The 27,257-nt window shown below is 47.4% G+C and overlaps 8 protein-coding genes across 8 annotated transcripts; 3 read left to right on the top strand and 5 right to left on the bottom strand.

Moving 5' to 3' along the window:
* Positions 1-1,057: 1,057 nt before the first annotated feature.
* BDV37DRAFT_290667 (CRAL-TRIO domain-containing protein) lies at positions 1,058-2,361 on the bottom strand (the record flags this gene model as incomplete). Its single annotated transcript, XM_032088766.1, has 4 exons — positions 1,058-1,411; positions 1,479-1,856; positions 1,947-2,088; positions 2,150-2,361. The coding sequence occupies 4 exons, from the start codon at positions 2,359-2,361 to the stop codon at positions 1,058-1,060; spliced, it is 1,086 nt and encodes a 361-aa protein (XP_031944660.1).
* A 3,746-nt stretch (positions 2,362-6,107) lies between these two features.
* On the bottom strand, positions 6,108-9,190 carry BDV37DRAFT_290666 (glycosyltransferase; the record flags this gene model as incomplete). The annotated part of the gene is made up of 7 exons (XM_032088765.1): positions 6,108-6,301; positions 6,353-6,491; positions 6,546-7,206; positions 7,269-8,036; positions 8,084-8,320; positions 8,369-8,993; positions 9,046-9,190. The coding sequence occupies 7 exons, from the start codon at positions 9,188-9,190 to the stop codon at positions 6,108-6,110; spliced, it is 2,769 nt and encodes a 922-aa protein (XP_031944659.1).
* A 1,939-nt stretch (positions 9,191-11,129) lies between these two features.
* On the bottom strand, positions 11,130-13,288 carry BDV37DRAFT_290665 (uncharacterized protein; the record flags this gene model as incomplete). The annotated part of the gene is made up of 6 exons (XM_032088764.1): positions 11,130-11,285; positions 11,351-11,665; positions 11,732-12,427; positions 12,486-12,582; positions 12,653-13,163; positions 13,222-13,288. 6 exons carry the CDS (start codon positions 13,286-13,288, stop codon positions 11,130-11,132), a joined length of 1,842 nt encoding a protein of 613 aa, XP_031944658.1.
* Positions 13,289-14,058: 770 nt separating this feature from the next.
* Positions 14,059-15,739, top strand: BDV37DRAFT_279871 (uncharacterized protein; the record flags this gene model as incomplete). The annotated part of the gene is made up of 6 exons (XM_032086419.1): positions 14,059-14,160; positions 14,212-14,242; positions 14,304-14,434; positions 14,510-15,242; positions 15,304-15,322; positions 15,376-15,739. 6 exons carry the CDS (start codon positions 14,059-14,061, stop codon positions 15,737-15,739), a joined length of 1,380 nt encoding a protein of 459 aa, XP_031944657.1.
* Positions 15,740-16,654: 915 nt separating this feature from the next.
* BDV37DRAFT_290664 (cytochrome P450) lies at positions 16,655-18,679 on the top strand (the record flags this gene model as incomplete). The annotated part of the gene is made up of 7 exons (XM_032088763.1): positions 16,655-16,897; positions 16,956-17,392; positions 17,441-17,471; positions 17,528-17,631; positions 17,682-17,911; positions 17,986-18,178; positions 18,253-18,679. The coding sequence occupies 7 exons, from the start codon at positions 16,655-16,657 to the stop codon at positions 18,677-18,679; spliced, it is 1,665 nt and encodes a 554-aa protein (XP_031944656.1).
* A 428-nt stretch (positions 18,680-19,107) lies between these two features.
* BDV37DRAFT_269153 (Zn(II)2Cys6 transcription factor) lies at positions 19,108-21,565 on the bottom strand (the record flags this gene model as incomplete). The annotated part of the gene is made up of 7 exons (XM_032084307.1): positions 19,108-19,534; positions 19,626-19,808; positions 19,857-20,464; positions 20,527-20,607; positions 20,662-20,969; positions 21,034-21,335; positions 21,396-21,565. 7 exons carry the CDS (start codon positions 21,563-21,565, stop codon positions 19,108-19,110), a joined length of 2,079 nt encoding a protein of 692 aa, XP_031944655.1.
* A 1,595-nt stretch (positions 21,566-23,160) lies between these two features.
* Positions 23,161-24,823, top strand: BDV37DRAFT_279868 (uncharacterized protein; the record flags this gene model as incomplete). The annotated part of the gene is made up of 3 exons (XM_032086418.1): positions 23,161-23,642; positions 23,701-23,981; positions 24,057-24,823. The coding sequence occupies 3 exons, from the start codon at positions 23,161-23,163 to the stop codon at positions 24,821-24,823; spliced, it is 1,530 nt and encodes a 509-aa protein (XP_031944654.1).
* A 185-nt stretch (positions 24,824-25,008) lies between these two features.
* BDV37DRAFT_290662 (MDR family MFS transporter) lies at positions 25,009-27,046 on the bottom strand (the record flags this gene model as incomplete). The annotated part of the gene is made up of 7 exons (XM_032088762.1): positions 25,009-25,471; positions 25,521-25,659; positions 25,733-25,803; positions 25,870-26,260; positions 26,317-26,346; positions 26,410-26,809; positions 26,891-27,046. The coding sequence occupies 7 exons, from the start codon at positions 27,044-27,046 to the stop codon at positions 25,009-25,011; spliced, it is 1,650 nt and encodes a 549-aa protein (XP_031944653.1).
* Between the last annotated feature and the right edge of the window lie 211 nt (positions 27,047-27,257).

The raw sequence follows: 27,257 nt of genomic DNA, 5'->3' as shown, positions 1-27,257 counted from the left end.
TCTTCTGACATGATATGATCTGCTAACGAACCCTGATTTTTCTTACTCTGCATCTGTCGCATGCTATAGTGATTCTTGTAGAAGTCTGAGGTCTGAGCCCTCGGTCATTATCCATAGATTATTGCCAAGGCAGAGCTTTGTGCGGGCGGAGCGTTATTATTCGATCGAGGATAGGAAATAACAAATGTAAAGCAACCGTTGGTCGTTTGCAGGTAGGAAGTCTGGTCTTTGCCCAATTTTGCATCGTTTTGGAAGTGTTTATATTATATTCTGTGTCAACCCCCTTTTTGCCTGTATATCTCGGCACCTCGCGTGCAGTTACCGCGGAACTTTTGCATCCTTTCTCATGTAGCCCGGATGCGCCCCACTCTTGTCGATTATTACCGCGGAAAAGCATCTAAAGTCACAACGGTCAGTCCAAGTAGAGAAGATCATATTTTTATGGAATGATAGGAGTTCAGTATTCCGTGCTTGATGGTATCAGCTTCACAACTTGAGTTGGAAAACCGTCACAGCTTCTTGACAGACAGATCAAGCTCTTGGTGACCCAGCACCAGGAAAAGACATATGTACATGACTCTGTGCGCTTTTTCTTACTGTAGTTGCAGGACCTCCCTTCCGTGAAATTCACATTGGATAGACGAACATTTGATCTTCCCATGTAAAATCTATCTGGTTGATTTCTATCTCCGATTCTTAATATTTAGAGGAATGAAAAAAGCATGATCAGAGTAAGCGACGCTTTTGTGACCGCTTAGTTGCGCGAATCTTTTTTAGCATGTTCAAGGGGCAGACAATCCTACGCCACACCAGTGATCGAGACATTCCTAGGACGAGGATGCGATAAAGAAGGGATATTTATTGAAACTATAATATCCCCTGATCTTTCTATATACATTAGGATTTAACGCGTATGATGTTTTGACGTATTTTGGGTTATCTGTAAATTCTAAATTCTGGGAGGGCCCAGATACCCCAAGAAACGGCATGTTAAGGATCGCAAGATACGAAAGTTAGAAACAATTAGATATATTCGTTCGTTAAAGGACAACTTCGTCTAGCACTTTTTTGGCTGTCGCCGCAGCTCCCCATTCACCGTACCCCAAGGGTGCACAGAGCCGTCTGAAAAGGTGACAGGTCCTTTTAAGAACTGCTCATCTCCAGTCTGGTCTCTTACGTATATACCAGAGGCTATATCTTTCATTGACTCTTCCAACTTTGGCGGTTCCCCCCATTCCCACGATAGCAGGCCACCATATTGCTTTGGCAAGTTTTGGGGATCAATGTAGGTTGACAGGGTCATCTCGGTCTCTGAATGAGGCAAAATGAGTATTTTAGAGATACTAGCGGGGTCGAACCATTTTTTTACGATCCCCCACACCTTCACGAAAGATGGAGGGGCACCGACAATCTGTCACAAATATTCATGTCAGTGAGTCGGGGCGGGAGATCGGGATTCGCTAACTCATGAGACTCACGAAGATATGACCTAGCGTTTCTGGATAATGAGTTGTGGCTATTGAGATCGCCCCCTGCAGGTACTTTTTAATCTTCCAAAAATGCCCGAACCCTACGCCCGTTATGTCAATGATGTGTGTTGAAGCCGAAACCGGGGCCCTGGCATGAGAATCATGGAATTCGCTGCAAAGGGGCATCACGAATTTCAACATATTTTCGTACAGGGCATGAAAGGCAAGAATATGACACGGTAGATCCTGTGTTTGAGAGACGGTCGTCACAGTGGTGTGATCATACGTGGATATATAAGCCTCCATCCTCTCGGGTGTAAATTGTTTCACAGGAAAGACGTACAGGGGAAGACCCTGTCGGTCACATCGCCCTGTCCATTGAGCGAACTAGCAAAGCTGTCAGCTCAAATTCAACAAAGGGTGCTTGGAAGAGATAGCCAATCGGTAGACGAACGATGCATAAGGTGAGAAACTGACCATCTTCCGGTAGTCTTCGTAACACTGCACATCCATGTAGAGATAAGAATTGTCGATGGCATGATTCGCCCTCCAATCTTGGACAACACGAAATCGATCGATTGCCTTGTTGAGATCGAGATTGTGTGCACGTAAAAACCGCCTATTTAATTCGCTTAGTTAATACCTAATATTTCTCAAGGAGCTGTGATTGTTGGACGCACAAGAGGGTTGTATCGTCGATGGTTGGTTGTCCATCCTCAAGCCGCTTGCAATAACCATTCTCTTGGCAGTAATGTCGGAATCTCCTCAATACTATGTCTTCCTCCGGTGATAGCATCTTGGCATGATCGATACGCTCTGTTTTCTCACCGCGGTGCGATGAGGAATCATTGAGATAGGTAGAGGAACGCTCGTCCATATCATTGAACGGCATGCTGTTGGTCTTTCGACATACGACAAAAGCAGTCTGTGACCGATCCACAAGCCCCACGAACTTCAGAAGAATGCACTGGGAAGTGCCCTTTCTTCTTGGCGCCGGAAGATGTTCTGGGCATCAAATTTAAACACGCCAAAGGTCGTTGAACGGCCTACCTCGGCATGATTTGGGAAACCGTGGTTGTGCCAATCAGAGGATTGAAATTTGCCTCGGGATTTTTTTCCCGAGAAAAGAGAGCTCATACCAGCCATTCAGACTGAACCTTTGGGAAAGATCGAATACCCTAGCGAAAGATAATAAGCTCGATTAGTACATGGAGCTAAGGCTCCCCGCCGACACGAGCTGGAAGATGTGCCAGATTCCCTCATGTTTGGGAAGAGCTGGAAAGGCGCAGCTTGCCTGTCACGAGGCAGGATTTTTAATTCGAAGCAATTATGGGCATAGGATCTTGGGTTCCTTACACATAAGGCTGGCTTCTGGTAGCACAGTAACGAAAGTCTCTGTAATACCGACGAAGCTTCTTCCCGTCTCAGCCTCGACAAAACCCGGAGGATGATAAGCACAAAACTAAGAACAGCCGTAACCTTAAGAGTCGGATGCAACGTGTTTGTGATATTGAGATGATCCTTATAGAAAACCACTAGACACTGAACTATGGCTATCTCCAATTTCCCATCTTGTATTATCTTGCTCGCTATTCTCATATCTGTTGAAAGTAGGGCTGGCCAGACGGCTCCCAGTCATGTTCAATGCACGGTTGCGCAGAGTGGTGAGCGGAATACGCATTGGAAAACTGGCCAAAATTTCAAAGAATAGCAATAGTGGCGCACAAGCTCCCGGGGCAAAGTATATAAAGAGTGTGAAAGAACACGACTAAGTCTTGTTTCGGGGGGGGGGTTGGTTTTGGATTATAACCAATGTTGGATATCAAACACATAGTAAGGGGGGCTTGCTTCATAGATACCTGACACAGTCTTCAGTATTGTTTATCTAAATATGTCTTGGGGAATCGTGAAGAACGACGGAAAGAAGCAATAGGGACTAATAGACTTGAGATAGATATAAATGATCGTTGATATTCTTAAGTGTTGAGCTCTGCCAACCCTACATCGCCAAATAAAGCGAGTTCGTCAATTGGGTATAGATCGTCATCATCAGTCGCACCAAAGTTTATACCATCCAAAATGGAGAGCCGGCGAGTGGGACAAGAGAAAAGCGAGGTTGATGCGTGCCCTGAGCTAGGTTGCAGCTGAGGTACCCCCAGTTCTGTGCTTCCGAAGTAGCCTGAGGATAGACATGGGGTTTGTTGAGAGTCGACTGCCAATTGTGATAGCGAGAAAGAGGGTGGAACGTGATATAAACATTCCCCATACAAGACCTCGGAAGGCACATATGCTAGGGTTTGCCCCAAATAAGAAATATCAACATTGTCCCTGCTGTCCACATTGTCAAATTTGTCTTGTGGATGTATGATATCGGGCTCCTGCTCTGTGTTCAAAACACCTAGGCGAAAGAGTATATCATGTGTCAGAGGGTGTCCATCCGCTTTCTGCCCGAGCGGTTCACCGGGCCAGCCCTTGCCTTCAATAGCCCGTTGATACATTTCTCGCAACCCCTTCGTTAACCAGTCTTGTTGCTGCTCGAGCATTTCAACATATCTAGAAATCAAAGTTAGGCACGGGCATACGCTCAAAGATTCCACCTAACCTACTCTGGAGGACGCTTTTTCAAAGACGTTTTTCTTTCAAAGATACAGATAGCATCATGGTCCTCACACCGACTGCAAGGTTGAGCACCATTGCACTGGCCCGGTCAGTATATTGAACCATTCTTACTTTCAGCGGTATTATCTGTCTTACCTTAGCTTTCTTTAATCTACAAGTGTCACATGCTCTAGGAACCCTGCTCCGAGCATTGCGTCCTTGGTTTAAGTTAGCTGTAGTCGAGGGGGGTGTGTCGTTCGTTTTGGTCGCGTGTGGTTCGTCCATATATGAAGCTGACAGAACGCGGTGCCGAATGTGTCGTTTGGAGTAATGGTTGTTTAAATTGTAGAGGGTGTTCTATATGAACGCTGGACCAAATTAAGCACGAGCGCAGTTATAAACCGGAAGCAAAGAGCCTAGTCAAAACGATATATCTGGTTCCTGTATATCGATGGACAAAAGAGAGGTCTTCGAGCGATGATATAGTGGTCATTGACCCCATCCAGCCTGCATCCAATAATGTTAGGCCTCTCGTTTAAAGGGTCCCCTTCCGGAAAAGGAAGTCAACCTGGGCAGCCAAGCACTACGCCCGGACTCTCATTGCCTATCGACAGTTTGTATGCCTATCTTACTCATCAAGAAAAATAAGTTTACTGTGTCTTATTATTGCTCGCCAGTGCACATGTTTCTGCGTTGAAAAATAGAGTATCTCTTGCCTTACTGCCTTCCTGGAGATAATTTCCCGTCAGTGGTGAGTCATGAATCATCCATGATGAATTTCAATGAGTAGCCAGGCTAAGATCCAGGGCTTTCATTGAAGTATCCATAATTTGGAAGCTGACCAGCTACTTCACTGGCCCTCGTAAAGTCACAATGTGGGGTTGCTGATGTCATAAAACCCCGTTCCGAATCTGGTGTACGGCGCGCTGTGTAGGCTAACGGGATACGATTTGTAGGACCAGGGAAAATAGAGTGCACTGGAACCAAAGAGCAACATGGTATATGAAATTAATGCATTGAAACTTGCCCTGTTCTGAGATACATCGTGGGTATTGTTCCGAATGAGACATGAGATCTGGTGGACTTATTCTTGTCTTGCTTTCTGACCCACCATTTCAAGGCTCATGCGGAACTCAAAATATTCATCATGGTCTGATCCACGTGCTAACATGGCCCACTATTCAAGGCTCAGACGGAACTCAGATTATCGGATGTTCCCGAAAACGATGTTAACTCTGAATCTCGCTGACCCACCATTTAAGGCTCACGCGGAACTCAAAATATCGATCACAACATGATTCACGTGCCGTTAGCGATCTGCGAGGTCGTGCCCAATGGGGTCAAAGCACATGGCCCACTATTTAAGGCTCAGACGGAACGCGATAGCGCAATCAATGAACCTTAATCCATATCAGGCATTAGTGGCTCTCCCTTGTCTGACTCGCTGTATGAGGTTCAGGATAGGTTGCGATAAATATTTTCGGTTGATTTTTAGATTGCAGGAGAACTATGACCTTCTCGGAGAGGAAATTCCGTATTATCGGCCGCGGATCGTATCAAGTATACCTCACGGACCAGCAGCCCTTCACGTGTTGAACCGTGGATTGATGACAGCTTTAAAGTCAGTATAGTATATGGGGCTTGGGCTTCTTGAGAAAGATTCGAAAAATGGAGCCAAAAAAGGCGTTTAAGTGAATACAGTATAGTATAATTCACTGGTAATTCGATGCTTTGTCTTTCTATTGGTCAGGAATTTACGTTAATTACTGTGGACCAGAACCCTTTGGCATATCTATGGGATCTCCTCCCTTCATGACACTTACCCTCCCAAGCAAATTAAATCCGTTAGCACCCCAAATTCCATTTCGCTGGCTGTAGCAAACGTCGCTCTGCTAATTTGTGCACTAGGCGGATTATACCAGGAGTCAAACACGTGCCGACAAAGGAGCAGCTAGACTAACAGGGCCTATAGCTTTCCAGGTTGATGGGCTTTGAAATAAATAATAAAATAGAGCAAGTGGTCTGAATGTTGTTCCTACATTAGGTTGGATTCCTTTGCAGCTCATGCCACCTTTGAATCACCATATTCTGCTCCTCCGTCGAGGCGGCACACATCTCTTCAATGCCCTGCGTAATACGCGATCGAATAATCTCTTTAGATTTACTTTTCGAGAGAGATCTGCGAACATACTTGTGGAGCCCATCTAGAGGGAATCCTGCTAGCCCACATAGACCTAGATATATTCGATTCAGAGTGTGTTTCATACTCTGAGAGCAGACCTTACCTGCAGCTGGGTTCAAAAAAGCCCCACCTACCCCTTTTCCGATTCCCTTCACTAGGCCTTTGCCTCCTGATTGCCGAAGGCCCCGGGAGGGCTGCGTGACAAGTCCAGACATGCCATTATACATACCTTGGTATAATTCCTGTGATAAATAAGGACATTATTCCTTGCGGAGATATGGTAAATATTTGCTTACCTTGCCAGCCGCTCGGAGTCCACTATTGATCCCGATAACTTTGGGCACTGGTTCAATTGTGTCGTCATGGTACAATTTGGGTGCATTGTGAAACCCTTTTGACAAACTGAGGGCAAAATCAGTTGGCAGGACTAGCACATAGTGCAGTGCATATTTTGCCGATTTGGCAGCCTGGTACCGCGTGTCCGACAAGGCTTGCCTAGCACGACCGTATTTGTTACCATGGTGCCTTTTTTCTCCCTCCACCATTACAGGTTGTCCTTGTATGTCCTCTATATTCTCGACAAAATGGGATCGGTTCAAATCTCCCGCCGTTTCGGCAGGCATGGTACTTGCCCTTCGGTCTGTGCCGAGGCCTCCGACAGATTCATCATGACTACTAAGGTCTGCTGCTGCTGCTGCCACACCTGTCCCTGCCTGAGAGTCTCTCCTGCCCTCTTGGTTTGACAGGCACTCTACAAAATGTGACATCGCCCATTCCCTTCCTCTGTAATCACGTTGAACTATCTTGGAATGAGACCCCGGAAAGACACCGACTATCAGGCCCGGTACGCGAGCAATGCCAATCAGAAGATCGGTGATAATACCGTAAAGAACCTCCGCGGTGGCTGAAAGAGGACCTCTCGGGTCGCGGTTAGTGTCATATTCTCTGACTCGATATCTAAAGCGGTCAGATTAGGTGGACAAAAAGACAGCAAGCGGGAAAGGCTCCGAAATACATACAACATTACATCTCGCGGTTTGACGTGGCCCGTGTGCACTAATACCGATATTGCGAAGGCGCTCAGCTTGATGTGAGAATGTCGGAGCCACCACACCGCCGGCCGATCGGGGCATATGGAGCATCTTAGAGCCTCAACATTCATATGCTGGTGAAAACTCTGCACTGCTTTCTGTACACCATCCTCTGCGCGCATATCCTTCCCGATTTGCCCAGCACAATTCTTAGCCCTTTCTCCCAAGGCGTCTTGAATCCCCGCGGCTAGCCTTTCAGGCGTCAATTCCTTAAATGGAATGGGCTGGGGGCCAGCGCCGGCTCGAGCAACAATGGAACCCCAAAATGGTTGGTCGCCGAAAAAGGGCACGATGACCGTTGGGCAACCAAGAAGGAGACCAGCAGCCGTGGTTCCAGCACCGCCGTGGTGCACAACGCATGAGACTCGCCGGAAGAGCCAATCATGGGGACACTTTCCTAACAAGAAGATAGTTTCGGGAATGTCAATTTCTCCAGCGCCGAGATTGCTCCATCCTTTGGAAACAATTGCGCGATGACCCGTCTGGCGAACAGCCTCAAATATCGTTTGTGTCAATTTGCTGGGGTTATCAACTACAATGGATCCAAATCCAATGTAGATTGGGGGATTTCCTGCCTTTAGAAAAGCATCAAGCTCCTCCGGCGGCTGATAGTTCGACTGGGCCGATAGAAATTGAAACCCACACACATCGATATTGTCGGACCAGTCCCGAGGTTTCGGAAGGAGAGAAGGCGACCTTTTTGCATTAGATCAACGCCGCAAAAAATTGAAGGACTTGCTTACCATAGGTATGTATATGGGATATGCAGTCGATGGATCATACTGGGTGCTCGGATGGCATCCAATGGATCCAAACCCAATTCTTTCTTGCGAAACTGGTTAATAAGGTCCCCAAGGCCTTCCCACATCATTACCTCCACTATCCCATACGAAGCAAAGTTCGCCACAGATGGCTTAGTATTTTGTGAGCGCACGTTTGCCAGCGGGTGTGGAAAGGATTGGGTCGGGGACCAAGGCATCCTAAAATATTCAGATCGTGTCTAGATACTAAATAAATATACGACTCACGTAAACATCATATTCAACGGAACGCCCAGCTTTTCAGCACAGCTGAAGTGAACAAACCCTGGTGGATTTGCAATAATAACATCGGCGACGAATGGCCGTGTGCAAAAGTCGATAGCACCGCCGCCCTGCCCCCGTTCAGGAATATGGTGAAGATCTGTTCCATTTCCCGTTTCATAGCAAGAGCGCCAGCATCCCGAAAAGATGGCCTTCATCTCCCGTCGCCGTTTCTGTATTGCACCGCTGCGGATTGTGCTCATTCCTGGTAACAAACCAGGGTTCTGAACCATAAATGCCATTAGCTCTTCCGGATTGCCGCCAATGTTAAAAAATTCGAGTCCTTTATCGGTCACATCCTGTTGGAATGACAAATGTGTGGCAAGGCGAACTCGATGCCCGTGTTTCTGAAGTTCTTTGCCCAGAGCGACAAATGGCTGGACGTCACCGCGCGATCCAACGACCTGGATCACAATGTTCAGGTTCAAAGGAAATCTGCCATGCTCCATGGGAACAACATTCGAGGGCCCCTGCTCTCCTGTGGCTGGTTCCAGAGGTTGTTCAACATGTCTCATCAGAGAAGCAAGCCAGGGTTTGTTATCTCGAAACTTAATATCCAATCTCCCGTCTTCTAGCTTCCTCGTCAGTTCGTGAAACAGGTGAAGATTTGGGATACAACGAACCCTTAACGCGGACTCCAGTACTGAGTCCTTGCTCACGAACACTCGAAATGTCATTATAAACCGAGGCTCTAGAGCCAAGATGCTCGCCTTGCCAATCTTCAGCTAAGACAGCATTTTGCCGTCTGGGTTCTTCCGTCGCTGACATCTCTTGGAGCTTATGATACAGTTCACTGAGTGAGTTTCCGAATAGTGTGTCAGTTTTTGATAATTAGTTCCACTCCTTCATACGATGTCTTTAAATGATTGTTGCCCTATAGTGAGTTTGACCAGATCCATCATCCCAGAGTTTGGTCGAGAGAACACTACTTGGCTGTATTACCTCTATGACTTTCACCTGGGATATTGATTAATCACCGGACCATCCAATCCGCGTGTGCCACTCGGTGGACCGACCAAACGTACAATCTCCGGATATTGCGGAAGTTACGCGCCAGAGCTTTCAAGCGCAGTCATTTTTTGTATTCCTATTTCACCGTGCGTCAGTATAACCCCAATATTGCCCTACGGAATACATTGTGATGAAATGGGAAAGTTGATATAATATGTCCGGAAAGCCGGCCCGTAAGGTTCTGTCCAAATAAATCACAATGCCCTAAAACGTGAAAGCCCAACATTAAATAATACCGATCAAGGGAATTTATAGTATCTTCAGTCTTTATTTCCCCAATCCATCGCATCAGGCTGCCTTCTAGGGCATTTCTCCGAACTAATACGCCCCCTCTCTGCAGACCTATGCCAAGTGCGCCTGCAGGTTCTTTCGCCAGACATGGGGCGCTAGGGATACATGATACAGGCGGAAGGACTCGTCATTAACGTAATGTATGATGATAAAACGTGTGCTATAGGTCAACCTTAATCCCAAGCCCTGTTTTAATCGGGTACATTCCGCGAGGCGTTGTAGCCATGTTTCGATGAAAGTCTGTAGCGTTACAATACAATAACCCAGAATACATACGATGTACTGAGGCTCTATTGGACCATATGTAATGGCTTGCGGATCTACCTACGATCGATATTTTGCGTTTCGTCTAAGCCTCTGGATGTTGTGTCGAAGCCAGTGGTTTTGATTGTGACCCGCTTTTGGACAGAGACCCAAGATTCGACCGACATTCTAGCTTCCGTCTGAGCCCTGAATAGTGGGCCATAGTGGGCCATGCTAGGAACTGGATCATGATCGATATTTTGAGTTCCGCGCAAGCCTTGAATGGTGGGTCAGAGAGCAATGGCCAGTGGATTTGAGGTTCAGAGTTCCGCCTGAACCTTAAGTAGTGGGTCAGCCATGGTATAAAATTGAGTTACTCTGTAGTTCGTATCCAAATAGCGCTACCTAACCATGTGAGGTTCAGGAATATCTGGTATGACGTTACAAAGTCCTGAAGCCAGATCTGTTAGACTCTTGTCGGCCCATCAATGGATGTCTATCCGATAATCCGCCGACCACTGAGCCCGCGGCCCACTTTCAATGGGTTGATGAAATCATCGTCAATTTATCCGCCAAATAGGGAAATCTTCGGCCGAGTGCTAACTTTACTAAGATTTTAGATCTAGAAGGGATGAAATGACGCTTTAGTTCTTATCTACCATTGCAGCTAGAGTTCATAATAATCTAGCTGAGGTGTTCCTAATGGCGTCATATCCTGACTAGCGAATCATATTTTGATATACTGATTCTCGTCTAAATTTTCTCGAATCCCCCGCATCCCAGGATCGGAAATGTTTGCTTATCTCCAGACTCCATTTGTTCCATTTGCTACGGGAGAGGAAGGCCTATTGGAGCGGGGCGATATTCTCAGTCGTACCGAGGCCACACGTAGTTGAAAAGTGGAGAAGATTGACCCTAAAGAGGCATCCTTCCGCTGGACATGATCGTTCGCATTACTAATAACTTTCCTGCAATAAGGATCCAAGGGAACGCGATTCAATATAACTAATAACTTCATAGCACTTAAAAACTTATATCGAAAGGAGATGTGCAATTTGGAACACCAACATGCCACACTGCCGAGATTATTAAATCCCTATTCAATTAGCAAGTCATTCGGCTTGGGTCCAGCCATGCAGGTCATAGATCCAGCATGTAAAGTTTATCCCACATGGGCCAGTGCAATGCCTGTAAAGGTAGCACCAACATTACACAGCGTTCTCTTGTTAGCTCCAGTTAGATCGGACCGATACACTGATCCTCCAAGGTCGGTATAGTATATATGCTTGTTGACGTGATCAATTCGAAGACCAATTGCCTACATGTTTAGGGAACCTCAGCCAACTTCCTTGCCTTGAGAACATTATGGAAAGGAATACGAACCTCGTGAAGATGACGGCTAAGAATCGTCGCCTGCTTTGGGCCCGGGGAACCGACAAAGGCCCGGTTGAGCGAGTTCCCCTGAGGATATTCCCCTCTATCGGTCCAGTAGAGCATGTCTTCGTTAGAGTCTATCTCCAGATCGATAGGCTCGGGTAGATGCTCAAAGAGCAGTTCGATGTCGGAACGATTCGACACGGTTTCACCGGGGGGCATATCAATATTGGCACGAAAGATGCGACCTTTGCCAGACTTGCTAGGCCCTTTTTGAGTCCAGTAGAACTTGCCCCGGTTGGCATCCACGCAGACTCCAACGCACTAAGAATGACGGTATTCATTAGCCAAAGCAGTTCTTGTACAATAGTTGGATGATGCTGGATCTACCCATCTTGTTTCGTCCTCCTTTTGTTCTTGATTATTAAAATCACCTGTTTCGACGACCACCTCGTGCTCACTGCCGTCGAAATTGGCTCGATGCACTCGCATTCCCTCCCGATCACAAAAATAAATCTTTGCATTCTGGTGGTCGATTGCAAGTTGCTTGGGGGTATGAACCTGATCCCTTGAAATGATCTCCTTGATATCTGATCCATCAATGTTTGCGGATTGAATGGACCCGTTGTTCTTTGATGGCTCCCCCATCTGTGACCAGAATATGCGGCCACAGGAGAGGCTAATATCAACTCCATCTGGCATTTCGAGATGGTGCAAGAGCGTCCGCGAATAGGAGCCATCGGCTGAGGCGACAATAAGTCTGCCAGCGTGGAGAAAATCCGCAGTGATCCCCTCACCAAACCCTATATCTAATAGGTAGAGAGTGGGGGCAGCCAGATTATCCGGTTTGGTTTCGCCCTGGCGTTGGATCTTGGTGGTGTATCCAGGGGGATAGAGGCCACCTTTGCCAGACTTGGCACCTAACTTCCCCTGCTGGATGTAATTCTTTCGAAGGAAGTCAACGGTATCAGCACCATCGAGGTGACGCTCTTGGATATAGTTGTCCTCGATAAATGCGACAGTGTCAAGGCCAACTGAATCCATCAGTGCGCATGGGCCTGGCTTTTCCTTTCCAAACATCTCGGCCTAGTTTTACTCAAGTTACTGTGTCATTCGCTTCAACGGGGGCTACTGGTAGACTCACCCACAAAGTGTCGATTTCCTCTGGGTCACTGACCCCCTGGGCAATAATCTTCAATGCCTCACGCTTGATCGCGGCCCAGAGACGGTTGAAAATAAACCTTTGTATGGTCAGTCCAAAATGAACTCAGAATGAGATACAAAGGATAGCCGGGCTGGCTACACACACACCCAGTCGATTCTTTGCGTGCCACTGCTGGTAATAATCCGATCCGTTTGTGCTGCTCAACAAGAAATGGGAAAATTGCTTCGTGTGTATAAGTGCTCGTCATCAATTCCACCGTCCTTGTTGCTGCAGGCATGGTGTAGTGGACGTTTAAAACCCGTCCCTTGCTTTCATCATCCATCTGGTCCAGCATCATGCTTGATTTGTATGAGGATGAGTTGGAACCCAATATGCAGTCCCTGGGCGCTTGCTCTGCAAGGTCCTTAAATATCGAAATTTTCAGGTCAAGCTTTTCTGGCACTGCCTCAACTACAAACCATGCATTGGCAACAGCGGAGCTGAGGTCTTCGACTGCACTGTATGTGCCCGGTCTTACAGAAGACACCCCAAGAATCCTTGCGAATTCTGCGACATTGTTGTCGAGGAAATGTAGGGCAGCCTTTCTCTGTTCAGCGCTGGGATCCCTGATTATGGTGTTGTATCCACCAGCCACCCAGGAACATGCAATGCGACGTCCTATACTGACATAAGTACCCTGGCTAGATTTAATTGCAAGGGTGGTTTTCTTTCTTACCAAGAACGCCAGCTCCTAGGACGGCAACTGTACGTTCATTGACCTCTGGTGCCTTCCACAGGGACATTATGATCTGCAGTTGGAATATGCTTTGGGTATGATATCTGGTTCTGACTTGGCAGTGGGAATCACTTGGAACTCTTGAAACGGAAACCTAGGTTGAGATAACAGGTAGAATTTATGTATGATATTGGCCTCAAAGAGAGCCGAGGAAGTCCAGGCAGCATGGACTTCTAGACCACGTATCAGGATGATCTACGAGACGAAGTCCCACGTAACCTTAACCCTTGGGAAGCTCTAACCCCATACAATCATACGCGTAACCATTTTGGGCGGCTAGGATGTCGCGGAAGGTCCCCCAAACAATTCGCTCATATAATCTCTGTTGGCTAAAGTTTAAATTGGTATGTTTGTATGTTACGACTAGTCGTGGCAAATCATGTTGACATTACTGGGACGTCAAATCATGATATCAAGACTGCTCCGTGACGTGTTCAGTCAGTTGCATAAACTTGCCTTAGCCAATCCGTTCGTATGTTATGGTTGAACCTTCTCACGGAAGCCCGGAGGTGATGCAAATTGAGTTAGGTATTGTTGTCATTGATCATGGGTAAGCTGTTAGACAGAAAATAACTGGGTGGCTGAGGTTGCCCCCGTCTACCCTGGTCTTCCTGTTTTAATAGTGCAGGGACTTGAAAATATAGTACAAAGGCTGCCCCTCCCGCCAATGAATCCGTACCCGACGAACAACAGTCGATAGATAACGGGTTTTATTGAAATTTCCACTTCTGTACTCTCATACCATCTTCTCCACTGTTTATCCCAACACCAACCGTGATGTCTGAAATCAAAGATACCGGTAGCCTGGAGATCATTTCCAAAAGGGAAGCGGCCAACCACACCACCAAAAAGGACCTATGGGTGATCCTTCACAATCAGGTACGCTGCCTTCACATGGACAAGTAAACAGACTGACAAAGGGGTGGGTAGGTCTACAACGTCACACCATACATTGAAGACCGTAGGTTTTTCTGTATCTTTTACGTTTCGTGAGTTGATCGCCAGGCTAATAAAGTAAAAAGACCCCGGGGGTGTGTCAATTTTATTAGAATCGGCCGGCCAAGACTGCACCGAGGCGTTTGAAGACATTGGTCACAGCACTGATGCACGAGAGGTGCTGGAGAAGTATTTAATCGGCAGGGTGCCGGACGATGTGAGAGTCAAATATTTCTGCTTCATGTCTCGTTTACGATTTTGGGATTAGCAACACTGACAAAAAATACTACAGGAACGTACCGAGACCCTTGTAAAAACTGTGGCTGAAGTTATTCCTCAAGATGACCGGGAGACCGAGAGCCAGAATATAAATAAGAAGCACATCCGCGTCATGTTGCCTACGATTTCCACGGGTCTTCTGCTCATTACGAGCCTTATTTGGGTTGGTGGACGAGTTATTAGAGGAGTTTCAACTCTTCAAAGCTCGGGAGGATTCTGGGTGGGGTTTGGAATTTCCTCTCTTGCCAGTATATCAATGGTAATGGCGACAGGGGTGTGGTTTAACACCCTTCTCAGGAGTAAAGCGAAGGATTCGTTCCCTACTCGCATCAAACCCGGCATCAGTGTTGCCAAGAGGCGATCCATCAATTCTGGTGTCATGAACCCGCGGCAATTTCGGAGTTTCCCTCTTATTGAAAAGCACCAAATTTCTCCGGACACCTATCGGTTTGTCTTTGGTCTACCTGAGCCGGGGTCTCTTCTAGGGCTACCAACAGGCCAGCATGTCTACATAAGACATGAGAATGCCAAGGGAGAGATGGTTAGCCGGAGCTATACACCGGTATCCACTAATCGCGAAAGAGGGCGCATGGAGTTGGTGGTGAAAACTTACCCGAATGGGTTTATGTCTCAATACCTTGCGAACCTTGCAATTGGTGATAAAGCTGATTTTCGGGGACCTGGTGGGAAGATGAAATATACTCGATATCTGACACGGGAAATTGGAATGATTGCGGGTGGATCAGGTACGTACCATACCCATATGCAATCGGCGCAGAACTCGACGACTAATGTGAAATGGGACAGGAATCACGCCTATGTTCAGGTGAAAAGTTCTTCATCCACATTCAAAAGAACCTGTGCTAAATGTGAATGCAGTATAATCAAAGCCGTTTGTACGACCGAGAAGGATAATACGAAGATCAGCTTATTGTTCGCTAATAAAACGGAAGATGATATCCTTCTTCGCAAAGAACTGGATGAATATGCCCAGAAGTTCCCCCACAAATTCAAGGTGTGGTATATTGTAGATACCCCTCCTCCTGCCTGGCAATACGGCACAGGGAGGATTGACGAGAATTTGATCAAAAAGCGATTACCGAGTCCGAATGGAGAGGACTCCAAGATTCTTCTCTGCGGCCCCCCGGGGATGCAAAAGGCTATGGTGAATACGCTGGTCGGCCTGGGATTCCGTCGTCCTAGCGCTGTTGCACATGTCACCGACGAGATTTTCGTCTTTTAAACTGCTTTTAACAACCTCTTTTTTTATTTAAAGTACCCTCACTTGCGTTCTATGGGTTCTGCATTATGTCGACAAAATACGTGGTGTACATACTACACAACCAAGCAAAGATGCAGCCGCTGGCGTTAACATGAGAGTCAGGCCGGAATGTACTATGCTATCCGCGGGCATATATTCACGAGTACTACCTGTCATAGATGTGATGTAATATAGTACATAGGCGATGGTCAGGCGGCTTGGGTTCGAGGTGGTCATTGGTGTGGTCGCTTTGGGCTGAGTGGTCTACCTGAACATCTTTCGGGTTCTGGCATAATATTAAACCTCTTGTAGTTATCATCCAGATTGCTGGTGCACAGTGTAGCTGTTTTAGGGTTGGATAATCTAAATAGCAAGGAAAGTCTGTATCACTGGCTGGCGTGGACACATTGCCTACCTGGCTTACCGATCCGTGTGGGCCTCCAGTCTCAAATAATTAAACTTGCAATTCCGGAACATCCTATAGAAGCTGGCTGGACGTACTGAATCTAAGTTTCGACATTCTGGTCTATGGACTGAGTGATCCAGCGAACCCCATTTCGGATTCTCAGGGTAGGTGTGGGCCCGAACACAAAATTCAACCAGAGTAACTTAACAGAAATGCGACAAAATAGTTTCTTGGGCATGTCCCGAGCCTGCCGTGGCATCCAACAGTGTGCAACGATTAAGGCGTGTTACACGTAATACACTACGTCACTAGAACAAGTTCAAGATGGTTCTTTGGCCTGAGACAGATCTGCAGCCACTCTATCTCCCGTATTTAAGGAGACCACAGCTGCCCGTGGTGTTCCAAATTGATACTTCATCTTCTCTACTTCGTTATACTCGCAAAAGAATTACGGTTGGAATCCGTTGTACTTACAATATAATTCATTCGCCATGATTGTCGACTTGTTTCTCATGGGGAAAGATCCCAATCAAGCCTCCCTAAAGATTGATATTGATCGGGTGGACGACTTAGACACCTTGAAAGTCAAAGTTGCGAGTCGGTTCAACATTGTTGTACCGAACAGTATCGATTTTCAAGATCAAGCTGGCCGTCAGCTCCTTGATATTGAGGATGTTCTGGATTGTCCCGAGGCAGTGGGAATCCTGGTGGATGGACACTCAGTCCGAGAACCTGTAAGCTGCGTCTTCCGCGGAGAGCGTTCCGGGATGTTAATACAAATGTGCAACACAGTCTGGACCGAAGGGGCTACCCTTTGCTGGTGCTTACTATGAGGTCTTCCCTGACCACGTTGGTAACCACGAGCGAATGTTCCACAGATTTGGCGGCGTCATAAAATATACCACGTATGGCCGCGATAACTACCTGACCCGCGACCCACGAGTCGCCGAGGTAGCGTTCGCAGAAAGCCCCTTCTTCACCAAGGCCACTTCGAACCCCAATCATCCGCTCCACCCTATCAGCAATCAGAACTCACTGTTCATATGCGATACTAATGAAAATTGGCGAATCGCCCATCGGTTCATAGCTCCGGCTCTCAACCCTAAAGCGATCAGGCACTACCACCCTATCCTACAATCCGTGGTGGAATCGTCATTTCCCGTGTTTGACGAACTCGATGAGCAGGGTGAAGCTTTCAACACTTACCAGTATATGATGAAACTGGCTAGGTATTTCTCTTAATCCTTTCGAATGCTTTTTATTAACGTATGTCCTAGCGGAGCGATCGGTCAATGTGCCTTGGGAATGGTGAGCGCCCGGGTCCTGGAAGTTGCATAGGTCCTGCAAAAGCTAATCGCGTGCAGAATCTACACCACTTTGATTCTATTGACGCACCAGTACATGACCTGGTAACTTCTATACAAAAGACTCTCCAATTGAACAAAAAGGTTGCATCTAAAGGAGACTGGTGAGTTTGTTGCTTTGAATAAAGCCTGCACACATGTTAACAGATCCCAGGTACGCCAAGGTGCCATTCGGTGACCCTAAGGAATTAGATCGAACTCAGAAGCATGTTGTCCAGCTTCTCAACGATGCTTTCGATACTTGCCCGAAATCTGGCGATGAGGATCTACCTATCAACGAAGCTGCTCTGCGGGCCGCATGCATTTTTGATTATCTCAACCGGGCAGTTGATGACGCTGGACAGAAATTGCCTAGGGAGCTCGTTGCGCCCAACATGCTCCCAGGTGAGAGATAACAGTCAATATATTCTTGGCGGTTATGAATTGAGGACACGCTGACACTAGTTCTATGCACACAGTTGTGGGAGCGGGATTCGTGACAACGGCTTGTCTGTTGTCTTGGTTGATCTATTCGCTCTGCACTTATGAAGGAACGCAAGACCGTCTCCTGCAAGAACTTGTGGATCATGGAGTTACCCACAATACGACGTGGGACCCTGATTTCGCTGACAGTCTTCCGTATTTAAATAAGTTCATCAAGGAGACGCAGAGGTATGTGTTCCTCAAGTCGTAGCGGTAATATTTTCATAAATTTTTAGCCATGTTAACAATACACCCTCTGTTAGACTACATAACCCCTCGTTCCAGCCTGGAAGGGTAGCAAAGGTTGACTGTGTCGTCCCAGGTGGATACCAACTTCCAAAGGGGGCGGCGCTGATTATTGCTCTGTACGCGATCCATTCTAACCCTGATATATGGGATAATCCCCATCGCTTCGACCCAGACCGATGGGATCATTTCAATCCAAAGGACAAACCCAAATGTTCCTATATACCCTTTGGGACGGGTCCACGCTCCTGTATTGGCTTCAACTTCGCTCTTGGAGAGGTCAAGGTCGTGCTCCCATCCCTGGTTTACAGGTATGAGTTTGTCCGTGAAGGGGAGAATAGCATTGAGTATGACCCTCAGTATCAGCTAATCCGCCCGATGAATTTGTATATCCGGGCCAAGAAGAGAACACACTGGCCGAAGCCAAGCGCGGCTCCAGCGTAAAGAAAACGTTATGTTATTTTTCCCAGCTCGGGATTTATGTTGTTATATGTACCCTAAATAGATACGACAAGGAAAAACATTGCCAATTGCTGTTAAACTTTCACTATTTATTGAATAACCACCACTTGGAAGGTGCTGGGGTTCCCGGTAAAAGGGAATATAGTACGTGGAGCTGATATTGGGTCGGGTTCAGGTACTAGATCGAGGACTTGCCCCCGGAAACCACTGGGGTCGGGGGCTAAGGGGCAAGGGGAACCCTGATCAACTCTAGTAATAAACCACGTCAGTTCAGCATGTTTTCTCTAGTTGCGTATGAAGTTCATTTGTCGGTGTAGAAAAGCCTAGATATGCCTTTTGTGGATTTACACCGATCATAGTAGAACACCAGGCACCTACATGCAGAGCTAAAATAGAGAAAATACATCGCTTCAGATTTGGTTCCACGTCTGCCAGAAGTCAAAAAGCGAGCCTTCATCCATTAAAACGTTCATTAAATCAGGTTCGTATGCACCTGCAAGCCCCAATTCATCCAACTGGTCATTTCTACCATTATTAGCGTCAAGGCTTTCCGTTTCCAAGATAGCACCTGGGGCATAACTTTCATTGGCAGGAGCGGGTATCGCAGTTGCTGCAGGGCTCACCCTCATAGTGGGAGCTGAGTAACCTGGAACAATCTGTTGAATCGCCTTTGTGAAAATCCCACGATATACTGAAGCAGCAGCGTATGTTTTCTGGAATTCTTCCAAGACCAGCATGCACATTTCAAGCTTACTTAGCCGGATGCGTTTTGCGATAGAATCGCCAGATTTGCATTGAAGCAAGTGCACTTGCATCGTTGGAACCAGAAGAGGAGGCCTAGATTATTTCAATGAGTCAACGCAGTGCAAAATACAGGCGCCTCCGGACTCCAAAGAGCAAAAACGACCCATGGATTGAAGATACTCACGTCATAGGCCCTGCGAACCCCAGCAGATTCTCTTGGACGAGCATGTCCAGTATTTCATTAGTTCTAGAGGCAGCAGCATTGGCCCTTAGACGCATTCGATGCTGCCAGTCATCCTTTGCCAGGGAAGTCAGGCCATCCGGGACTTCCGTTTCCCAGCGGCGATAGAAGGTAATAACCATTGCTCTGAGGGATATGTCAACACAGGAAACCATAAAAGGCAGTAGAACTAACTGGTAATGCAAGTGGACGTGGTGCGAATAGAACCTTGCTACGCGCGTTAGACCGACTTCGTACTGATCGGGCAGTCTGCTCTGTAGTAGCCGCCTTTCAAGTCCTTGCACTTCGTCTATCGACGCTTTGAGGCGAGCAGGCCGACGATTTAGGGCTAGGGTGTTGCCCAGCAGGCAGCTTACTTCCATCAGCATAACCCAGTATTCAGCCAATCTGTTCATGTCGCCAGGTAGGTACGACGCGATGGTGGACCCATCTGACTTCAGAGTGTCGAAGAGGAGGTCACCCGCTAATGGCATACGGATATCACAGTCATCCAGATTGACCCGCAGGGGCCTCCCCAACGTTAGACCGAGCCAGCGATCCCGGAAAAAGCAGCTCCACCAAAGCCGACACCAAAAAGATCGCTGTCGGTCGGTAATGGATGGCGTATTATTTGAGGCACCCGGATCGCGATGCAGGCCAAGGATCTGACCCAGGTTTATCGCAATGCCTGTCCAATACCACGGTTGTGCATGTTCATCCATGTCCGAGTGCCAAAATCCCATCAAGAGTGACGACTGCAATAGCACAATTTTGTTCCTTTCGTTTCCATTGTTGTACAAGCACTAATTACGACAGTTAGCCCAGTGACTTTTGCACGTGGGCAAGAGGCAGGGAAATCACTTGCCTTCGCTCGAGAGTACATCATAAACTTCATGGTCCGTCTAGAGGTAAAACCTTCTTCCTCGTATATGGTTGCTGGGATAAACTACACGGCTCGGTTAGCTGGACAGATATACAAATGATCTACACCGTGGCGTACATTGACAGCGACAAAGAAGACACTCCACAGGAGCAACAGGTTATAGTCCTGAAGCTGTCCAGCCCGGTGATGCTCCACCAGCACATCGGCTTCAATCACCGGGAGGATCGGATGTACATGGATAAGGTATGCCTCGATCATACTATCGCAAGCACGTTTGCCCGGGAGGGTAAACACGCCCTTTCTACGTAGGAAGTCGTGGTCCTCGTCAGACAGGTGCGTGCGGTGCAATGGTATGAGAAAATGCTTCGGCAATGAGTCATTGGATGAGCAAATGTTCAGGGCTGACGTGGGCCCAGTCTGTTCACCTATCTAAAGCATGAGTCCCTGCCGTGTTCTATTCTATAGTGAGTGGGCGGTTGGTTTCTGTACCCGTATAGAAGTGGATTTCCCCCACACTGTCCGGTTGGCCGAGCGCCGCTGATGCTATTTCAAGTGCATTGCGCTCTTCGTCTGCCATATTATGCACTTCGAAGTCCGAAGGGCTCCTGTTGGCGGTCCGCGTGGTATTTTCCGCTTGGGTGTCGCAGGGGGGAAGGCTTGGAGGTCTACGCTCATCAATCGGACACGGGGCAGGGTTCGCGGAGGCCGTGGAGGTAGCGATGTGTGAGTCAATTGCCCTAGCATGACCCTGCCGGCGACGGCGAGGTCCTAAGCGGTCGGTCTGCTGAGTACTAAGAGATGTTGCTAGGTCAGTACTATTTTGGTATAGTCTCTACCGGGCGCTCTGTCACCCTTTTCCTTGCTTTGTGTTCACGATACACTCGATGGCATCCTGGGTACATCCGGCACAAGGCACACCGGTGACGGTCAAACTGCATCGTACTTTGCGTTGGCGACAAGCCTGGCAGGCGACGGTAGACCTGTGGCGGCGGGTTCGAGGAGTTTGGTTCGTAGATGCCATGACCTCCGCGCAAGACCGCTCCCCGTATACCGCGGAATTATGGAAAAATTCACTAGTTGTAACAGTTTCGAAGGCGGGGGGCTAGGAAAACTGGATACCTAGCGACAGTGCCGGGGTCCCTGCTTGCGGATGGGCGGGCAGTCGAGTTATCTCAGCAAGAACCACTAGAGTTAAGTTACCTACCTACTCCCGAGGTTAGTAAACTGTCACAACCTCGGAGTTTCAAGCTGCCTTATGTAATCGGTCCCTGGACCTCGGGTTTTACTCGAGTTTTCACCAAGCCAACATCCAGAACGCAGGTCAACTGCTCCTCCCAGACCTCGGACCACCGGTGCCGATTTTCTAAGGATTCTATCATTTTATCCTATCACTGGTTAGCTAAATTTAGTATATTTTATTATTTTAAAGCTAATTTTAGAATTACTAAATAGAATAATAAATATATATAGAAAATTTAGAATAGATCCCAGAACCTAATAAATTATCGAGTGCTTCAGATAGAACATAAAAGGATTGCTCGGCTCTAGATATATATATATGTGTCGAGCTCGCTGATAAAATATGAAATTTATACGAAAACACAGAGGTACTGGGGTTTTTTTTTATATTTTAGATATCTCATGACCATTTAAGATATGTTTCTCCAAATTCAAATCAGAATTAAGTATGGTGGTGGTATATAGGAGCTTGAATAGCTTCAAATTTATTACTGTATGGGTGGGAATTATCGGTAAGTGTGGCAGATGGGTGGGTCTGCTGAGTAAGAGAGCTTCTACAGTCTTGGCAGCTGAGGGCAATGCAAACCCATATTAATATTCAGTAGCTGGGCTCAACATGGCTTTCCACAAATTCAGGTTAGAGGCTGGCAAACGGTGCCCTGCCCCGGTCTCAATAGCTCCTGCTGTGTCCCCAAGGGGACAAGACGGCAATGTGCAGCAACATTCACGTCAAGGAGCTGCCCTCCAGGAGTTATCCGATGAGAGTCTATGCAGTACAGTTCCGGCAAGGGGCAGATTAGAACCAGCCAGTTACCCTGAGCTATTTTCTCCTATGAATAACTCAAGGGTTCGTTGCAGCAGAAGGTTAGGATCCTGTCAGCCTGATGAGGCCATAATCTGGTTCGCAACTGACGCGAAGATCAGAGAAACCCCCAATTTGCGGCGGGGGACAGCCTGTACTGAATGCAGAAGCTCCAAGACGCGCTGCAAAAAGCTCACGACAGGAGGATGCCTCCGATGTTTGCAGCAGAACAAGGAGTGTACACTGTATCCGCCGTCGCAAATAGCTTCCGTCGAAAATTCTACGACCCTGGCAGCTTCTCGTTCGTTCAGTCCTGAACTGCATGCGCAACAGCATTATAGCAGAACAGCCTTCTTTGATCATCAAGGAGCAGGAGGGAGACTTGAAACTGACAACGACTTGGATATGGACGCATCTGCGACTTTTCAAGATAGAGTCACCCAAGCCACATTGTGTGAGTTCTCAAGGATCGAATTCGCTTGTTTTTCGATTATATCACATTCTACAACTGCTTATGACTTGCAATAGCGCCCCACCCATTATCTTGCCATTGGAGGGGGCAATTTGAAAGCATGATGAACTCTATAGTCACTTCGAAGATAGCTGAGCAAATCTTTCAGCGGTACGTAGACAGTTTCGCTCCGAAGTGCCCTGTTGTTCTGTTTCCAACTGGCACAACGGCCGCTCTTGTGCGAGAGACCAAACCGTTACTCTTCCTGTCCATAATCAGCATTGCTTCCGCTGGATACTGCACCGTCGCCCAGCAGAGACACTTGGCAGTTAAGGCCAGGCTTTATCTCGCAGACAGAGCGATTGTTTGTGGTGAAAAGTCTATCGAGCTTGTTCAAGCGCTTCAGGTCGCGTCTTTTTGGTACAGAGCACCCGATGATTATAAGCAGATGAATCTGAACCAGTTAGCTTCTATTTCCTCAACTATGGCCATAGATCTTGGACTGGATAATATTGAGGTATCAAAACCAGCTGGCACAGCCAAGGAAACGTGGGACCGGGCCGAAGCACAGCGTGCCTGGCTTGGTTGTCTTCTTTTATCCGCAAGGTGCATTTATTGGATAATTTACTTCTTTCAGCGATTGTCAAAACTGACCGTGTCTTAGTCTTTCCTTGATATTGAGACGACCCAATTCGCTCGCCTGGAGCTCGCACTATGATGAATATGTTGCCGATTTGCGACGGAACAAAGCATCCCCTACAGATGAGTTCCTCTGCACAATTGTAACAACGGAGCTAGCCTGCCACGCCATAAGTCGCGAGCTATTTCTGAGTGATCCAGCCTCTTCGGTATCCTTATCCGACCCGGATATATTAATGAAAGTTCAAAAACACAAATCTCAAAGCGAATGCCTGCCTCTTGACCGAATATCCTCTATTGATAAATGTGAGTGTTGTCCATAGATCCGTGCCCATGTTGGTCTCAGGTGCAAAGAATGACAGTTGCATAAATCAGCTTTAGTTGAATTTGGCAGCTTTGCTAGTTTACTGTACCTACATGAGTTGGTCTTACATGTCAACCACAACATTCAAGAGTTCAAAGCACCTTTTAGTGTGAAGTCCTTGGAGACGTGCAATTTCATCGACATGCACGGTCCTGACCCATCTTGCCTTTCTATGCTTCGCACTATAGTACGGGCGGCGCAAGGACTGCTTGATTCTTTCCTCAGATTATCCACGTCCGACATGATTGCCTTACCACCGCATATATACGGCGGTCGCGTGATATATGCCATGATCCTTCTGTTGAAGATACAAAAAGCAATAACATTATCAGGCCAGGCACTCAGCGAATGCATTACTGCCGACGAATTACGAGTGGAAGTGTACCTTGAACGCCTCGTGCTCGTTTCGAAGAGCCTTATTGCGGAAGATGCTCGCAGTGCTTTGAGCAGGGCATTCCTAGTCATGCCTCAGCTAAAGCAGTGGTTGCACACTCACCAAATTAAGAACTTGCCCGGATCAGATAAAACTGAGATGGTGGAAGGTCTCCCATTCCAGACCAGCGATGGGTCATTAAGCATTGGCATACAAACGCAGACAGCCACCCACATTGAGCCAACGGATGGACTTGGACAGCATTTCCAGCCTGCTGGAACTTCTGACTACCATACTGTACATATTGGGGGAACAGGATTTGAGCCATATCGGCAGGAACTGGCATCTGACTCTTGGTTCTGGGAATTCTTCAATGTTGACATGCTGCATCAGAATGCCCCTCCATCATGAGATTGAGATTTGTGGTTTTATTATTTCAGCCACGGCTATTTATGAAGCTCTGCGAGTAGAGAGAGTTCTAATTATATTATACATACATTCGCATTCCCTTTACATTATTAATGCCATCAGGAACGTTTCTGCTACCTCCAGCAGATTTGATTCAACACACTTGCACGCAATATGTCTAGAATGAGTTACACGCGTGCAGTACCTTCCTCCGAGTTTCGCTCTTTGGGGGTGCTTTTCAGGGATCGCCATTTGACACCCATGGCACCAAGAATGGAGACACAGGCCAAGGCCAACGCGACTACAAAGGTCTGGACGATGGCGTCGTTGTAGATCTCTAATACCCGAGTAACCACCGCACCGTGGCCCGAAGCGGCTTGCATGACTGTACGGCGAAGATCGGTCGCTCCGGCCTGAAGGACGATAGATGGGTCCAGCTCAGGAACGTGGGCGCGCATTCCCGTGATAATGTGGTTGCTGAAAATATTCTGACCCACGGAGACGAAGATGGCGCCCCCAAGAGAGCGAGCAAAGACCACCAAAGATGTCCCGATGGAGACATCCTGCTCGGAAAGAACTGTCTGAACAGCAATGTTCGCCAGCTCCATTCCAACACCGGCACCTGCACCGAAGAGAACTTGGAAACCAAACCTGGATACATCAGCCGAAGAGCTTGTGGGATCAATCCGCAGTCACATACCACATCGACGTTGGAGTGTCAATTTTGAATAGGAGAAATAGACCAGCGCCGACTGCCATTATAATTGAACCCGCAACCATAAATGGGCTGTAATACCCCACCACTGAGACGCCCAGGCCGCTCGCTATTGCAAATATCACTGTCTTTGTATCAGCTTGCATTGTTCTTCAGTTGATCTCACTTTGGATGGACCCCTAGCAGGCTATACGTACCGACGCTCAGAACAGTGGGGAGGTTATGGATGCCGGACTGGTCGGCAGAATCCCCTTTGATTGCCTGAAACCTGTTCTCGCCGTCAGTATCAATAGGATCAATATTCGGGTGCCTTGAGGACACTTCTCAGACATACCAAATTGGCAAATAGTATATTAGCAAGACAAACGACGCACTTGCAAAAAAAATATAAAACGTCGAGCAGACAACTGTGCGCTGCCGCAGAAGACGAAGGGGTACTGTAGCATTGTCGCCGGCTCGCCATTGCGCTACTACCCAAGCAATAATCAGCGCTCCGAATACCGTCAGTAGCGCAATCATGCGGCCATCACTCCAGGGGTATTGCGTTCCTCCCCACTGAAGTGCCATCAAGAGGCAAATGATGCACGCAACGAAAAAGATCGTCCCGACGGGATCAAATTGGCTTAAGGTCGCCCAGCCTTCGAGCTTAGGCCTGTTTTGTGGCTTTTGTGAGGAAAGAAAAAGAATAATGAAAGGGATAGTTATAGCACCGATTGGAAGATTGACTAGGGTCAGATTAGTTCAAGACATACTGAGAATAGCAGAAATAAGTGAGAGATACTGTAGAAGCACCAGCGCCAGGACACATGAGCTGAAAATGTGGCCTTGATGTTAGCAGCAATTTCATGAAGGGTAAACGGCGATGGAAACTGACTTGTAAAGGCGCCCCCTAACAAGGGGCCAACTACACTTGCTATACCCCACACGGCGCCGACTATTCCAGTAAAGGCTGGTCTCTTCGAAAGGGGCACTGATTTAGCGATGATGATCAAAGCGCCTGAGAAAATACCCGCGCCCCCAATCCCAGCAATGGCTCGCCCTATGATGAGGGCGACGGAGTTAGGGCTCGCGCCACAAATGGCTGAGCCAGCCTCGAAAACTAATACGGCGCCAACAAAGGTCCATTTGACTGACAACAAAGTATAGAGCTTGCCGAAAAAGAGCTGGAAACTGCAGTTCGTGAGGAGAAATACGCTACCGTACCATCCGATGTCTTCGACGCTATGGAACTGGGAGGTAATAGTTGGGATTGCAGTAGCGATAATCGTTTGATCCTACTCAGCTCTATTGTTAGCCACCAATCTTCTGTCCTTCGTAAAGTAAATCATTGCTGGGAAGCGATGTGCATTACGAACCAAAGCCACCAAGAATACAGTCAAGCACAAAGCCCAAAATACGAGGGCTAGTTTCAATCCCGAGGGATATGTTGGGCTCCTCGAGTCCACTTCTTCATTCAAGGGCTCAAAAGCAGTGTTGCCAGGGGCGTATTGGCTGTCATGCGAGGTGTCCATGCCCGGTGCCTCTGGTATTCCACCCTGTTCAAGTCCCATATTGAGTTATGGCCTTTTGATACGTCAAAGGGGAAATTCAGCGACCAGGTGGTATTCAGTTGCTCTCGATAAAATAAAAGGTTGAATTTCAACTGAGTTACAAAGTAAAGTATAACCAGCACCTCCAATTTCTCCAGTAGATATTTGTATAAAGCCCTAATTAGGCTCTTCT

This window comes from Aspergillus pseudonomiae (assembly GCF_009193645.1).
Source record: "Aspergillus pseudonomiae strain CBS 119388 unplaced genomic scaffold BDV37scaffold_11, whole genome shotgun sequence".
NCBI classification, from domain to species: domain Eukaryota; kingdom Fungi; phylum Ascomycota; class Eurotiomycetes; order Eurotiales; family Aspergillaceae; genus Aspergillus; species Aspergillus pseudonomiae.
Note: the sequence above shows the minus strand (reverse complement) of the source record. Positions and strands in the feature narration are given on the sequence as shown.